At 39.0% G+C, this 14,473-nt stretch overlaps 4 protein-coding genes across 4 annotated transcripts; all 4 read right to left on the bottom strand.

Annotated features, from left to right (window-relative positions):
• Positions 1–6,001: 6,001 nt before the first annotated feature.
• Positions 6,002–6,989, bottom strand: GCK72_005427 (uncharacterized protein; the record flags this gene model as incomplete). Its single annotated transcript, XM_003117213.2, has 3 exons — positions 6,002–6,097; positions 6,149–6,646; positions 6,975–6,989. 3 exons carry the CDS (start codon positions 6,987–6,989, stop codon positions 6,002–6,004), a joined length of 609 nt encoding a protein of 202 aa, XP_003117261.1.
• A 2,592-nt stretch (positions 6,990–9,581) lies between these two features.
• GCK72_005426 (uncharacterized protein) lies at positions 9,582–11,346 on the bottom strand (the record flags this gene model as incomplete). The annotated part of the gene is made up of 5 exons (XM_003117401.2): positions 9,582–9,974; positions 10,118–10,312; positions 10,825–11,040; positions 11,086–11,154; positions 11,206–11,346. The coding sequence occupies 5 exons, from the start codon at positions 11,344–11,346 to the stop codon at positions 9,582–9,584; spliced, it is 1,014 nt and encodes a 337-aa protein (XP_003117449.2).
• Positions 11,347–11,608: 262 nt separating this feature from the next.
• On the bottom strand, positions 11,609–13,239 carry GCK72_005425 (uncharacterized protein; the record flags this gene model as incomplete). The annotated part of the gene is made up of 6 exons (XM_003117314.2): positions 11,609–12,205; positions 12,253–12,321; positions 12,385–12,477; positions 12,528–12,687; positions 12,734–13,107; positions 13,153–13,239. 6 exons carry the CDS (start codon positions 13,237–13,239, stop codon positions 11,609–11,611), a joined length of 1,380 nt encoding a protein of 459 aa, XP_003117362.2.
• Positions 13,240–13,502: 263 nt separating this feature from the next.
• GCK72_005424 (uncharacterized protein) lies at positions 13,503–14,278 on the bottom strand (the record flags this gene model as incomplete). The annotated part of the gene is made up of 3 exons (XM_003116985.2): positions 13,503–13,680; positions 13,967–14,079; positions 14,132–14,278. 3 exons carry the CDS (start codon positions 14,276–14,278, stop codon positions 13,503–13,505), a joined length of 438 nt encoding a protein of 145 aa, XP_003117033.1.
• Positions 14,279–14,473: the final 195 nt, after the last annotated feature.

Raw genomic sequence — 14,473 nt, 5'->3', positions numbered from 1 at the left:
AATGCAACACAAATCAACCAACTCGTTCTTATTTTTGAATGAGCTACGTGCTCATTTCGAAATTAAACATCAAAAGTCAAACAAGAATTCAAATTTCAGAACAAAGTGATAACATTTTTTACTATCAATTTCATGTTTAGGTGTGGGTGGATATGAACCTTTTCTATTGGAATAAATGTCATATTGTATCATCCTTTCAACCAGTTCATTGGTTCAGTTCTCATCGGCATGATCTCCAATGTTTGGATCAGAATTCTTTATAAAAATATCATCCGGTCGGTCATTATCGATATCATCTTGTCTTTTTTAGTTCCGATCCATAAATAATCAGAACTTTTTGAACCTCATTCCTAGAAAATCTAGCCATGAGTTTGAAGAAAAAACAAAGTTTTGGAACTTTTTCAACTCCGAAACCCCATTTCTTATTCATAAATTCACGAGGGTGAAATCTCATAGTTGAGTCATTGAAAAATTGAACATTTCAATCTGATTCCTCGAGAATTCTGATCTTTTGAAAACTTTTTCCCTGGGAAATTTTGCACCGTAAACACCAGAAATCTATTGAAAACGGTAATCCAATCCACAGATGAAAAACTGAAAACTTGTCTAATCTCTTTATTTTCAAATCTCTTTTTCTATTATTTGTAATCCTGTGTGACACCTTTTGACCTACAAAAAACAAACTCTTTGGCTTTTTTCCAGAAAACAATCGTACACATTTCCCTTCTACTTTCCAATTTTTCAATCAATTATTCCTCAGTAATTGCACTACAATTTACATATTTTAGACCTCCGCCTCACAGCTTTTTCCAACAGAAAAAGGATTTCGAAACACGAGAAAAAGATGACGATGAAAGTAAAAGGATTACTGTAATGACATCAAGTACATCTCTTCGCGTCTTTTCTGTTTTTAGCAGCTTCCACTCATTTGCCTTTAGGCTATGCTCCCTTCTGTTTGTATCATGTCAATCCTGATTATGAGGTGTCAAAATATCATCATGATGTATTATATATTTTTAGACGACGTGTTAAAACTGAAGAAAAAGATGATCGAGGGGTTGTGAAGCACGCAAGGGGAACAAGAGAGTAATGTTTTGTTGGTGGAGGACACCCCGTTGTCGTCGTGAAATTTATGATGGCAATTCGTGGAGCGGATCCCTCAGAGCACACGGAAAATGCAAAGCGTGATGTTAAACACGGAGGTATACGCTTGTGTTGAATTCGTGTTTCGGAAATAAAATAGAAGGAATTTGTAATGAGACACAAAACCGGGGGTTACTGTAGTTTTGTTGAGACTACCTCTTCCGAGAGATCGAAACGAAAATAGCCAGGTCAAAACACATCGATGGAGTACTTTGGAGCTTATTTTTAGTTTCGATACGAATTCCAAGAATTTCAGGATAAAACAGGACACAAAAAGCACAGAGTGTGTATGAATGTGTAAATTATTCAATTTTGAACTCCTAGAAAAGTTGTATTTACAGCCCTCATCTTCAGGAGGCCAACCGGAGAAACTGACGTTGTGTTATTCTAATTTCAGTTAACAAAGATATTTCTGTATTGAAAAAAACGTTGTCTAAAATATTTGAATGGCCTATTGTCTGTCAGTTTCATTACGAATTGATGACTAACTTTGCACCTTCCATTATTATTTCCTTGACGTCTTCAATAGTTTTTTCATTATCTCAGTAGATCATAAGTCATAACACATATTCTTTTTTTTCTGGCTATGACATATTTAAAGCCTGAACAAAAAACAATACAATCAAGCATATTCCGAAGACTAGTAAATGAGAAATCTATGTGTGATTCATTTCCGAATCGCCTACTTCTTCCGTGGGAATTCATTCGGACAACATGAGAAAATATGGGAATGTCTAGTTCAATTAATTTCCAATGTCCTTGAGTTTTCGTTCCGGTTTTTACACTTTTGGGTGTGAAAGTACTCATGATAAACTCAATAGCTCCATACTAATATGTGATAATTTTTCAGTGGAAAAGGTCTTGAAAACTGGCAAAACTGAATAACAAGAACGTGTTAAGAGTAAAAGAGATTCTCAAAAATCACAAATATATGATAAGAAATTATCAAGAAAGTCTATGAGCTCATTTCCTCAAATTTAGGGGAAACCAAGTTCCGGAATGAGAGAAAAACTGAAGGCAATGTAAGAAAATCAGGGGTTCTCTGGTTTCAGAATAATTAATTTTTCAGCCAATAACGAAGAAAGTTGTTTTTTGGAATTTGGAAACACGCAATTTATCAGAACGTTCATTTAACACAAATTCCTGGAAACTGTAAATTTTGAAAACACTATGAATGGTTCATGTTAAAAGCTGATCCTCTTCTAATGTCTTCCGATTCAGGATCATGTCAAAAAACAAAAAAAAACCAACGAAATAATATCATAAATCATAGTGGGAAACACTTCAGTCTAGAATTGTGATATTTCTGGAAGATCGTAACTCGAACTTGGTATTTCCATGAGATTCGTGAATTTTACTTCATAACTTTGTTCATATCTAACATTATGGATTGAGATTAGTCTCAAAATGAATCTTTTGTTTTAAATCCATTTCAAAAAAAATAATAATAAAAGTAAGGAAATGAATCGGGTCTACAAAATCGACCGTTTCCCCAGAAACTTATTTCTCATTTTTCCTTCGGTCAGATCAGTGGTTCTGTGGGTGGGAAGTATAGTCGACGGCGGAGAGATCGGTCGCCTTTTGAATTCTGAATCTACAGCTGTTGGAAAGCTTGTTAGACAAATAGTTGCTTCTTCAAAAAATTCCAGAAACTCATCATTCTCCAGACACATGGTCAGCAGGTGTTCCTCCTCTTTCCTGGATTTACGAAAGTGTGATGCCCACTATAACTAATTGGAAACAACTTACCGGATGGACATACTAGAAAATGAAAGTAAACGTCCTTCGCTTTCTCCTGTATTTTCATTTATCTCCCACTCTCGTTTTTCTTCTTTTTCTTGGAACATTGGCAGACACTTTTTAGGAACGAAACCTGATTGCGAGTGCGAAACAGATATGCATCTTTATTTGGCAAATAGACACATTGTCCAAGAAAAAGAACTTGAAACAGTGGAAGTGTCTATTATTCAAAAGCACTTGTTATTTGCTTACCAATTCTGTATAAAGGTATTCAAATCCGCTTCCCGCTTTACCACTTCATCATCATAATACTACTGAATAATGACGATGATGACCGTAATCCCTCTTTTGATTTCTACAATTCCCACTGTTTTCTGTCAATCCTATACTTTTCCATTGGGTCCAAATCAACCATATCCTCAGTATAATAGTGAGTTTTCAGCAGAACGGATAGCAGAATCTGAACTGTAATTTCAGATATGTACGAGTCAAGATATCCTTACATTCCGAATCAACAAATGCAACAAGGGTCGTCGATGGGTCAGATGAATAAGATGAATCAGATGAATCAGATGAATCAAATTCAGCAAAGACTCCCAATGAGTCAAATGAATGGAATGAATCAAATGAATCAATTCAATCAAATTCCAATACAAAACCCAATTCAACAAAGATTTTCATTCAATCCTATGACCAGAATTCAGGTGCAACCCCCGATGCAAGGTAGCGTTCAGTCTCGAAATGACGTTTCTAGTGTTCCTTCTTTCGAATATAGTCTAGATTCAGTTGATTCGAGAGAACGTAATCTAAAGTTCAAAATTCATAAACTTTTATTAGCTAAGCTTCCTCTATTCTTTGTTATCAGAAAACTGGAGAACTAGAGACAAATTGTATATTGGTCTTGATTCTCTACGAAAAAAGATTCAAGTTCAAAGTTTTTTCCCCATTCTAACTCAAAACTCTTTTTAAAAAAGAAATTCACAGTTTTGTTAGGGTGAGGTACACTAAAATGTTAGTTTTCAATCAAAAATAAATTCCCTTTTCCGAATGAACAACTTCTGAGTTAAAGCTAAGAATTCCTCATTTTACAGAAACTTAAATTTCCATTAACCTTTTTTGGATCCAATTTCCTCTACTTTCCAACCCAGATTTCTGAAAAAAAATCTTCCCGAGTTTTTGACTGAGTTCCACCTCTTTCATTTGCTCTACTTTTCGAAATTCCAAACCCAGCCATTATCATGAAAATATCTCAATCTCAACCTCTTTGCTCTTTCTATATAAAATATAAATCGGTAATAAAATTGGCTCGAAAGAACTATAAACTGCTATAAAACAGCTGTAAAACCACATCCTACGCACTCAATTCCTTTCAACTGGTTCCATTTATTTCTTCTCCGGATATTCGGGAATAAATTGAGATTCTTTTCTCTCTTGATTCCCTTTCTTTTCCAGCCTTTCTCTGGAATAATTTGTCTTCTCTCCAACGTTTCCCCAACTTTAGACTCTTGAACATTTTACATGTGAGCCGTCGTCAAGTTGGACGAAAAGAACATTTCGTAGACAACATAAATCATTTCGTAAAGTTAAGATTTATAACATTTCTACCGTAGTCTTTCGAGTGGTTTCGAGCTGTCTCACTTTTGTTTTTGCATGTCAATAAATCAAGTTTGTCTCCACAGAAACATATACTTTGTGTTTCTTCTTTTCCCTTCACCTCATATTCTTCTCATTCTTTTTTTCCAGAAGCATCGCAATTCCCAACATCTCGAATCACATCACCAATTGGTGCATCTGAATATCAGGTCGATCAGAGAGTTCCTCTTCCAAAATCTTCATCGTCATTGTCTTCTCAGGTTCCTCATATAATTTCCCATTTCACTTCCTTATTCCCACCTTTTTCATTCAAGTGTTTCTCCGATTTTCAGCCGTCAATTTCCAATTCTCCAACTCGAATAATCCCTCCATTTCTCGAAAGTGCTTCCGTCGCTGAACAGGACAAAGTCAGTTCCTTTTTCCCCGTTTTTCACGCGTTTCCATAGCTTTTTGCATTTTGCAGTTCTACGAAATCGTGCAGCATCCAAGTTGGAGTGCCGCCGAGAAGAATCGACGTATTGAGGAGTTTATGAGAACAATGTCCGACGATAGACAGGTTTGTATCCTATTTTTCGATTCAAGCCAATTCCCTCAATCTTTTCAGTCAATGTACACAAACTACCGACGTGACGTCGTCGATAAGGAGCTTGAAGAGAAACGTCGTAACGTTGATCGTGCTGTGAGCTCAATGAGCAAAGAAGCTGTGGACGAATTCCAGCGTGTCGTTCGGATTATGCATGATCCATCGCAAACTGAACCGGAGAAGTTGAAGAAGATCGAAGAGATTTACTCCAAACTTCCAGACGCAATTCGCAAAGAATTTGACATCAAATTGAAGGGCTTCAAGTAACCATGATTGTCTTCATTGTCTATCTCGCTTAATTTATTATTTTTCTAGTTTTAATCGGAGGCGTTGATAATAAAATAGATTTATTCAACTTTTTAAAAATTTATTTTTTTTTTCAAAAACGTAAGTTCTGACAGATTGAATAAACTTTTAGATATTCAAGCCGCAGAAAAACAACAACAAGAAGCGTTTTTGAAAATAAAATTAATGAATATCAACTATTTCAAGATGGTTTCTGTTTGTTGGGGGGATGTTGAGGAGGTACTTGAACATTAAAGATTCTCAAAAAGGGTACAGATATAGTTATTATGCCTGACCATTCCCTGAACAATGTCAGTTGGAAAAGGGAATTGTCGGGAGAAATGGAAAGAAAACAAGAAGTGTGAGGGGTGGGTGAAAAGTCATCAGTTGGTCGAATTACAGAGATTTTCGGTGAGAAACGAGTAGTTAGTCCGAGTCTCACAATCAGAGTGAGAATCCGAGAGAAAAAAGAGGAAGGAGGATGGTTTAATTACGAGAATGGTTCAGGTTGTGACGTGCTTTTTAGGGGTAATTAACTGTGTTATATTAATTCATGAGTTAGAAAATGTTGGGGAACAAGGAGTGTGTAGCGAAATCGAAGTGGCGAGAAAAAGTAAAAACCTAGTTGCTCTATGAGTTACTGGTAGAGTTTATCATCTAAGCCTCGGTTTGTTGTCCTCCACGGCCTCCACGTCCGCGTCCTCCGCGTCCACGTCCTCCGCGACGACCACCACGTCCTCCGCGCTCGCCTCCCTGCAAAAATTTACAATGTTACAAACTGTTTCATTAAAGCTATTCGTATACCTCAGTGTCGCGAGAAGTTTCTTCGCCTCCGCTGTTGTGTCTGGCTCCGCCACGTCCACCTCCACGACGGCTTCCACCACGACCACCTCCACGTGGAGCTCCCTCTTCGGCATCTCTGGATCCAGAGTCGTGTCTGACTCCACCGCGTCCACGTCTTCCACGTCCGCGTCCACCACGCCCACGTCCTGGATTCTCAGAATCGCGATCGGCAGCATACTTGGATCCTTGAACTGGTCCTCCATCTGGTCCAGTAACGTTAGATGCTTCGAGTCCCTTGGATCCTTCGACAATGTCGAAGAGAACTTCCTCATTGTCTCCAAGACTTCTCAAGTACTTGTTCGGATTGTTGTTGATGATGGCGGTCTGGTGAACGAAGATGTCTTCGTTTGTGTCGGTACGGTTGATGAATCCATATCCATTCTTCACGTTGAACCATTTGACGGTTCCCTTCACCTTTGTTGCCTTCACTGGCTTCTCAATTGGTTGCTCTGCTACGTCCTGTAAATATTTTAGATTTTATTTGAAATTAAACTGCACAAACATTAATCTTAATTTTTGATTGAAATATAATAAATCAAAACAAGCGTCTGAGAAGCTATTGGCTGGAACGAAAAGTCTCGCTTACGGAATGTCTCGTTTACACATAGCCCTTTTTCATCTTCTCCGAAACACTTATTTTGATACAATTGTTTAGTGCCCGAGGCCCCTATTTGTTTGCATTTTGGGTGGTCGCTTTGACCGATGACCCATTCCGCGTGCTCCCTCACATAGTCGCCGTTGAATCAAAGACCATTGCACCTCATGGGATACCGCCTCAACAACTTACGTTTTTCTCAGCCATTGTTCCGCGCTTATGTTCTTCCTCTGGTGTTACCGGCTGTTACTTCGTGTGGCGCGACACAACGATTGTTGAAACCCTCGCTGAAAAAATGTTGATATCTTGATTTAAAGTTATTAGCGATAATGAGAGAGTAGAAAGTTGTGGGCGAAATGAGCAGTGAGTGAAGAGTGTAAGCTGACCTTTCGATGCGGACATCAACATTAAACGATTGTTAGAGAAGCTAGTTGAGCAGACGGCTCAGCGGTCAGTGTAACAGAAAGTTATTGGTTGATGAAGTACACGCTGAGCCGCTTGCCAGACGCGCTCGCAGCTGACAAAATAGAAAAAACCCAGTAATCAATAAGTTTGAGATGAAGAGGTGCGCAGAGAAATGAAATTGGGCATGAGGTTTCTATCGTTTTCAAAGAACTTCGCGTGACGAGAGTGAGGAGGTTTTGGAAGAGTTTTCGAGGGAGAAACCCCGTGATTCGGGAACAAAGATAGATGAGAAAGTATTTTAATTTGAAAATAACTGAAAAAGATCATCACCCAAAAATTCGTTCAGTCGAAATATCCGATTGAGAGAAATTGATACATGTAGCCGAACATAGAGCACCAAAACATTGAGAGCATGCTCTCAATGAGCTCTAGAGCAGTTGCATTATTGATTCTGTTCATCGCGTAAAACTGTCAGGCCCGCCTTTTCCAGTGAAAATCGTTAAACTTCGATAAACTACTCTGAAACAAAAGGAAAATACCTTCTGCTTTTCGGGAGAAACTGAATCTAACAATTGTAAAATTATGAGAGCGACCATAATGGGTGGGAAAAACGAAACCATAAACTGAGAGCAGCGTAAACAACAAAACAATTGTTTTTCGGGCGAAGAAAATTGCGGATTTCGGAATGTTCATGAGGGCGGCGAAACGATGCGAAAAATTTTGACCCGATTCTTGCTACAATGCCTTTTGACCTTGCAACATTCTGCAGGCCAGCGCCCGGGCGTTGTTTGTCCTTCTGGTAGCTTGTTGTTTAGGTTGGATGTTACACGGTAAAGCGAATATAGGTAGAAGGTTGGGATGAAATTCAGAAAACGAGTTCATAGAACACTCGCGGTACAGAAATGAATAAAATAATTCGATTCAGGCCATGACAATGCGAAACATAACACTGATAATGGACTGACAGTGTGCAGTCATCAGATCAGAATAATAATGAGAAAGAGACAGAAGTGGAGCTGATGGTAGAGACAAAGAAATGAAGAGCTGGAGAGAGAGAGTGCAAACAATAAACAGTTGATAAGAGAAAACGATGAGTTCTTCTTCGGAGCACTGTCACAACACGGCCGATTTGGGATGAGAAAGCGAATGGTTCAAATACAATCGAAAGCGGGGGGAGTAAATGGACACCGAGGGGTACGTGTTGTATGCGTAGTTTCGACTGGGAGGCCACTGCTCGACCCGTCCGTCCGCCCTTCCAACACTCTGCTATTTCGCCGTTCCTTCGACTTTCTCGGTCTCCGATCTCTCAATTCCGCCCCGGGTTGGCCCCCATACACCCGAAGAGAAAAAGAAGAAGAGTGAGGCACTCTGTCTCAATCTCCTCGCACACACGCTCACTAACATTGAATACCCCCACACGCACACACATGTACACACTCACATTGGTCGATCGATAGAGTGCGTGCTCTCTGCAGTGCACCAGGCTAAATAATGCATCATTTATCCGAGAATCTTGGGCTGAAAACGCAGAGAGAAAGGCAGAGGAGAGGCAAATTAGGTGAGACATTAAGACGAATTAGGAGAGAAAGAAAGATCTAGAAACATTTTTTAACGAGGAAATGAACCGAGTGCGTTACAAATGCATTCCGTTTTTTTTTTGGAGGACGACACTCAAATTAGTCGGGGTCAGCGAAAAGAATTGAGGAAATTCTGTGAATTATGGTTGAGAATAAAGTAATCCCTTAATTAAACAGATATATTGCTGTGAAAATAGAAAGAATTTAAAAAACCAAAAAGAAACAAAAACTTATCCTTGTCAAAGAAAAGAAAACGACGTCGCACTTCCTCACTTTTCGAGAAAAAAACAACAACAAGCATAATTACTATCGCTTCGAGACCCACAACTATGAGTTAGGTGTGTGCCTTCAAAAGGTTACGGTAATTTTCATTAACAAACGAAGAAAGAGTTTTAAAATACTTTAAAAAGCTTTTCATTGAAATCAAAAGAGAATCTCGGAACAGTCTATACTGAAATATTTATCACCACTCTCATTTAAAAAAAACTAATAAACAATACACACTGGAAATGGCAAAGGTACAGTTCGATGACATCACATCTGCTCTTTGATCGTCTCCATTCATTTCTGACAGGCCTATCAAATAGAAAATTGATTCGCACTACAATTTCAGATAACATCTACAGTAATCTCTTGATGGTCATCTTTCCACCTCTATAAATGTGTGTCTCGGCCTCGCTTTTTTGATTACATCACTGTCTTTTTTGTTGATAATCGAACTCTAACCCACAATCAACACACCAAAAAGAATCATTCATTCAGATAATTGGGTGAGAATAGAACGTATATTTATATTTTAATAAAAGAGGAGAGCTAATTAATAACCAGGTGAAACACGTGGAATGGGGCAAGCAGAGCATCCACCAGATGGTCCAGGTGGTCCCATTGACCCAGGGGAACCTCTTGAACCAGTTTTCCCCTTCGCACCGTTTGCTCCTCGATTTCCTGGTGGACCCACTGATCCGTGACGTGCAATTCCTTCAGCTCCTTGTGGTCCAGGAATCCCTATTGCACCAGGGGGGCCCGGTGCTCCTCTCGGTCCTTCTACAGTCTGATGTCCTTTAATTGATACTCCAGGATCACCAGGAGGTCCTCTTGACCCAGGAGTTCCCGGATCTCCAGGTGGTCCAGGAGGACCCGGAGGACCTGGTGGACCTGCAGTCACATAGTAATCTGAGGTTCCAATCGGCCCCGGCGGTCCACGAAGACCCTGAAATAAGATTGATGTCAAGTTATTTATAAATGTGACAGGTGCTCGAGATTCATTTGGATTTGTTGACTCTCTGCCATTCTGGGAAACGTATTAGGATGCATTAACCCTTTTTAATCCCAACTAAAATAGGAGAATTGTACCTTTGGTCCCTGTTGCCCAGGTGGCCCCCTCTTTGCAGGTGGGCAGTCGAAGCAAAAGTCATCAATTTCAGGAAGAACTGGTTCAGGGACGTTTGAACCGGGAGTTCCTGGATATCCTTCAGAACCATCTTCTCCATCCAAACCATCAGGACCAGGGAATCCAGGAGGACCGGGTGGTCCGAAGATACAGATATTCTGAAATTGATATGAATGACGTCTTAAGATGTTGAAATATTGCAAGAGATTTCATCAACTAATGAAATGCGAAAAAAAAATTTTCGAAAGTTTTCGAAACGAATTAGAGGGAACACTTCTCTTCACATCTCTTTGAAATGGTTTGAATTATTCTGTAGAGGGGAAAAGTGAAATATGGTACGGGATATGTATCTGACGATTCAGATGTCAAGTGTCAAGAATCAAATTTACTGAATAGACTATTTTGGATAGACTATTTTTGTAGGGGGTTTGTAAGAGATTAGAGAGGCAGAAATATCAAACATTCTGAATAGATTCAGAACCTGTCAAGAGAGGTACAAATATGCAAAAATCTCTCCCAAAACCCATACCAGTTTGTGAAAAACCCAGATTTTGTTCAGTTTCTCATTTTATCAAACCCGAAATTCCTACACCCAAATCGTTTTGACAGTGAGTTATGTTGTTTGGTCAATTTCAATTTAATTGAGTTACTCGATAACAGAATAACTGACCTCTTGCCTAATTTGTTGAACTATAACAGGTTGAACCGGCTGAACGGGTTGAGAGCATCCATTATTATCTCCACAACTATTCGAATGCACTGCGTGTACTGTACATCCAGAATCTTGTCCACAGTTCGATGGTCCTCCACAATTTGATACATCGTTACAGTAATCCAAAAAAAATTGTCTCTTTCTTCTGGTTTTGACACCTTTTGTGATTTCTAACTGAAACAAAAATGTATTTCTGGAGCTTATCGGAAAACATTAAACCTGAGTCAGTTTATCCCACAGGTCATGAGATTTTGAGACGCAGTATTTGAGCTCGTATTCTAGTTCGGTCTGAAATTTAAAAACAACTCAACTGAAATATACAAAGATCAGCTGATCTACCTGAAAAGCGTAAGTTTTCGAGAAAATAATAATGCTTCCAACTAGACCGAGTAAAAGTACTGTAACAGTGATTCCAATAGAAATTAAAGTCACATTTCGGAGCGACTGAATCTCCAGATCCTCCGTCTTCTGCCACGTCATCGGGAAGAAGCAGGAGAAGAAGAAGCAGGAGTGAGAAGGTGTGAAGGAAAGAGGATATGCAAACAACGGGCAATGAAAACACTCTGAACGCGCGTATAAGTGTCTGACACAAGCATTCAGGATAACTGGTAGACAAACTTCGTCTCATCATTTACGGATTTTATAGTAGCATCAAAAACAATGGAAATGGGAAGGGAAAACAACAAACGAACAACAAAAGTGATAAATAACAAAACAGCAAAGATAGCAGTAGAATTAACAATTATTTCTGGATGCATCTTCCGTACAGATGACATCTCTCACATTCAGCACAATGAACATATCTTGGTTTAACGCATTTGTCACACTGATCGCAATGATTCCATTTTCCTTGTTCAACAGAAGTGCACGAGTCACAACGTTCACAATGAATATTTTTTTCGGTGACATAACGATCACAACTTTCACAGAATTTGTATCCATTGACTTTCTTTAGATCAATGCATTCCTTTGGCAGGTTGGTAAACAATCGTACGATAGTTTTCTCCGGATATTGATAGAGTTTATGTCCAACATATGTCACTCTGTAGTCCGACATCCAGAAGTTGTCATGGAGTACATACTTGCGGATGTAAATTGGCAGAACGATCATAGAGTAGAATGAAGTGATATCTTTTCCTGCTGACTCAAATCTCTTCTTCATTTTTTCGATGGTTTTCAGAAGTGGTTCCATGAAAACTCCGAATGGTGGATCGGTGATCAAAAGGATGCTCTTGCTGTTTTGGAAGAATTCCATTAGTTTTGGTTCGGCATTCTTGTCAAAGAAATGATCGACGAGCATACTGTACTGAGCATATTGCTTTGATGGGAAGAATTTAGCCTGGAAAATAATATTATAGTAGGACGAATCCGGTTAAAGTGACTTACAAATCTCTTGTCGTAATCGAGTAAAAACACATTCTTTTCAGGGTGGAGGGCTCGGATAGTTTCGAAGATCTGGAAATTTTCTACTTCAGCAGAATTATTTTTTAAGTCGAAAATTAAACAACAACAACTCACTCTAGGAGCTCCGATACACAGAATCCCATCAACTTTCGACTTTTCAACAGCTTTCACAATGACACCGAGTGTCTCATCAGAGAAGAAGAATTGCTACAAAAAATAGTAATTTCAGAATCTCGAAGGTTGGAAACAGTCCTTACCGACTCTCCATGTTGTTCGCTAACTGGTGGGAGGAGATTAGTTGGTCTGGCTAGAGCTTCAGCCTCAATTGGCTCACAGACACATTCATGCTTGTTTGCGAACACACTGATGCATTCTTTACAGTACAAGATTGTGTCACTTGGCTTCATTTCGGTCAAACTGTAAGGAAAACATGAACAGTAAGCAACTTAAATGCTCTACTCACGCTTTCGGAATGCGGTTATATCCAAAAATCTTCTTTTTCTTCTTCTTTTTCTCGGCATCCTCGCCTTCTTTCACCTCGATTTCTCCCGTTTCTCTATTAAATTGTAATTTAAAATCACAGAATTCAGTCTGATTTCTGTAAATTGCACACGCAAAGAACGTTTCTTCGACTTCTGATCCATTCTTCTTTTCAAACAAAAGACATGGACCATGTGAGCATTGAGGAACTTGTGGAATTTCGTCAGTTGGGAGAACTTGGAAGAATCCACGTTGTCTCAATGCAGTACTGTCCTGTTTTGGATGGTCATGAGTATTTTCTTTTTGAGGGCCATTACGAAAATGTGGTCTTTTTGAGAAGTTGTTGCGCCGACGAGCCTAAAAATAACATTTTTCAATTTATCAATTTATACCGTTTGTCACCTTGAAAACGTTGTTCTTCTTGGATTGTTGCTGAAATCTTTGTTTTCGTGCGAGCCTCTTCGCTTTATATTCTTCTGAGTGCACCATCTGAACCAAACACACTTTTCAAAAATTTATCTTCTGAATTATAATCCCTTCAATAATATTTTTTGGAATATCTCAATCCATAACGTTCATTGTTTCTGTGACAGATGTTAGAACAGTTCATTTTGAATATACATTAAAATTCGAACTAAGAACTCGGGACTAAATCTGATGAGAGGGAATTCGCAGTTTTAAAAAGAAAAAGGAAGAACAGGCGGAATACAGAACAGGGATGGTGGATTGATCGGTGTTTCTTCTCGTACATCTTAAAGGGAGAAAACAAGTTCGAAAGCCTTGGTGATTCCGACGTCATTGGTGTTGAAGTGGAGAAGGCCGGCGAGCAAAAGTCCGGTGATGATGTATACTCCAACATGAGCAGCCTTAGCAGCGGTCTCTCCGATTACGTATGGACGAGCGTAATCGTAGACGACTCCATGAATTCCCCTGAAATTAAATTTGTTTGGAAAATTATTCACAAAGAATTTTTTTTGCTCCAGTTAAAATTGAATGTTTGATGACTGAAATGATTTTCAGATGTGTTCATGTAGTAAACATTATACTCACGAACGATAGACATGATTCTGCTTTTTCTCGAAAAATCATTGAATTTCTGTTAAACGCTCCAGTTATAATTTTTTTTAACGAAGTAGAAATATTGAAACTTTTGATAATTTTTAGGGTCTCAACCCAAAAGTACAACCACTATATTCAATTTTAGTGAAATACATACCAATGAATGTGAAGGGTGAGAGCGACAGTTAGAACGGCATCCATGACTGGTCCGTGGATGAAGTAGGAAGCTGGGAGGATTGGAAGCATTCCGACGGCCCAGAGACGCTCGAGCTGAGAATTATTCACAATTATCTTCTTTTTTTTTCATTTTCTAAATTCTTACCTTGAAGTGCATCGAGTGGTCTGGAACTTTGCTGGCTCCATCATTCAAGGTTGAGGTGGCACGAACGATTGTCGAAAGTCTTGGAGCGCTTCTGGCAACGAGAAGAGCTTTTTGGAAGTGAGCCATATGACGGAGAGAGGCAGCCATCCTATAATTAGACAGTCAAAATGTTTATTTATTAATTGAAAACAGTATTTTCCTGAAGAAAGCACATTTAATCAGAGAACACACAAATACAAGAGGGAAGAAGCCACAAAATCAATTCGGCGGTTCTTACAACACTCCGAAATAACGGGGGTGCGTGTTGTTTAGCAAAATAAAATGCAACTTTTGCACGTCTAC

The sequence above is a fragment of the Caenorhabditis remanei genome, chromosome II, assembly GCF_010183535.1.
Source record: "Caenorhabditis remanei strain PX506 chromosome II, whole genome shotgun sequence".
Taxonomy (NCBI): Eukaryota; Metazoa; Nematoda; class Chromadorea; order Rhabditida; family Rhabditidae; genus Caenorhabditis; species Caenorhabditis remanei.
The sequence above is the reverse complement of the archived record's forward strand: the minus strand, read 5'-3'. Positions and strand labels throughout refer to the sequence as shown.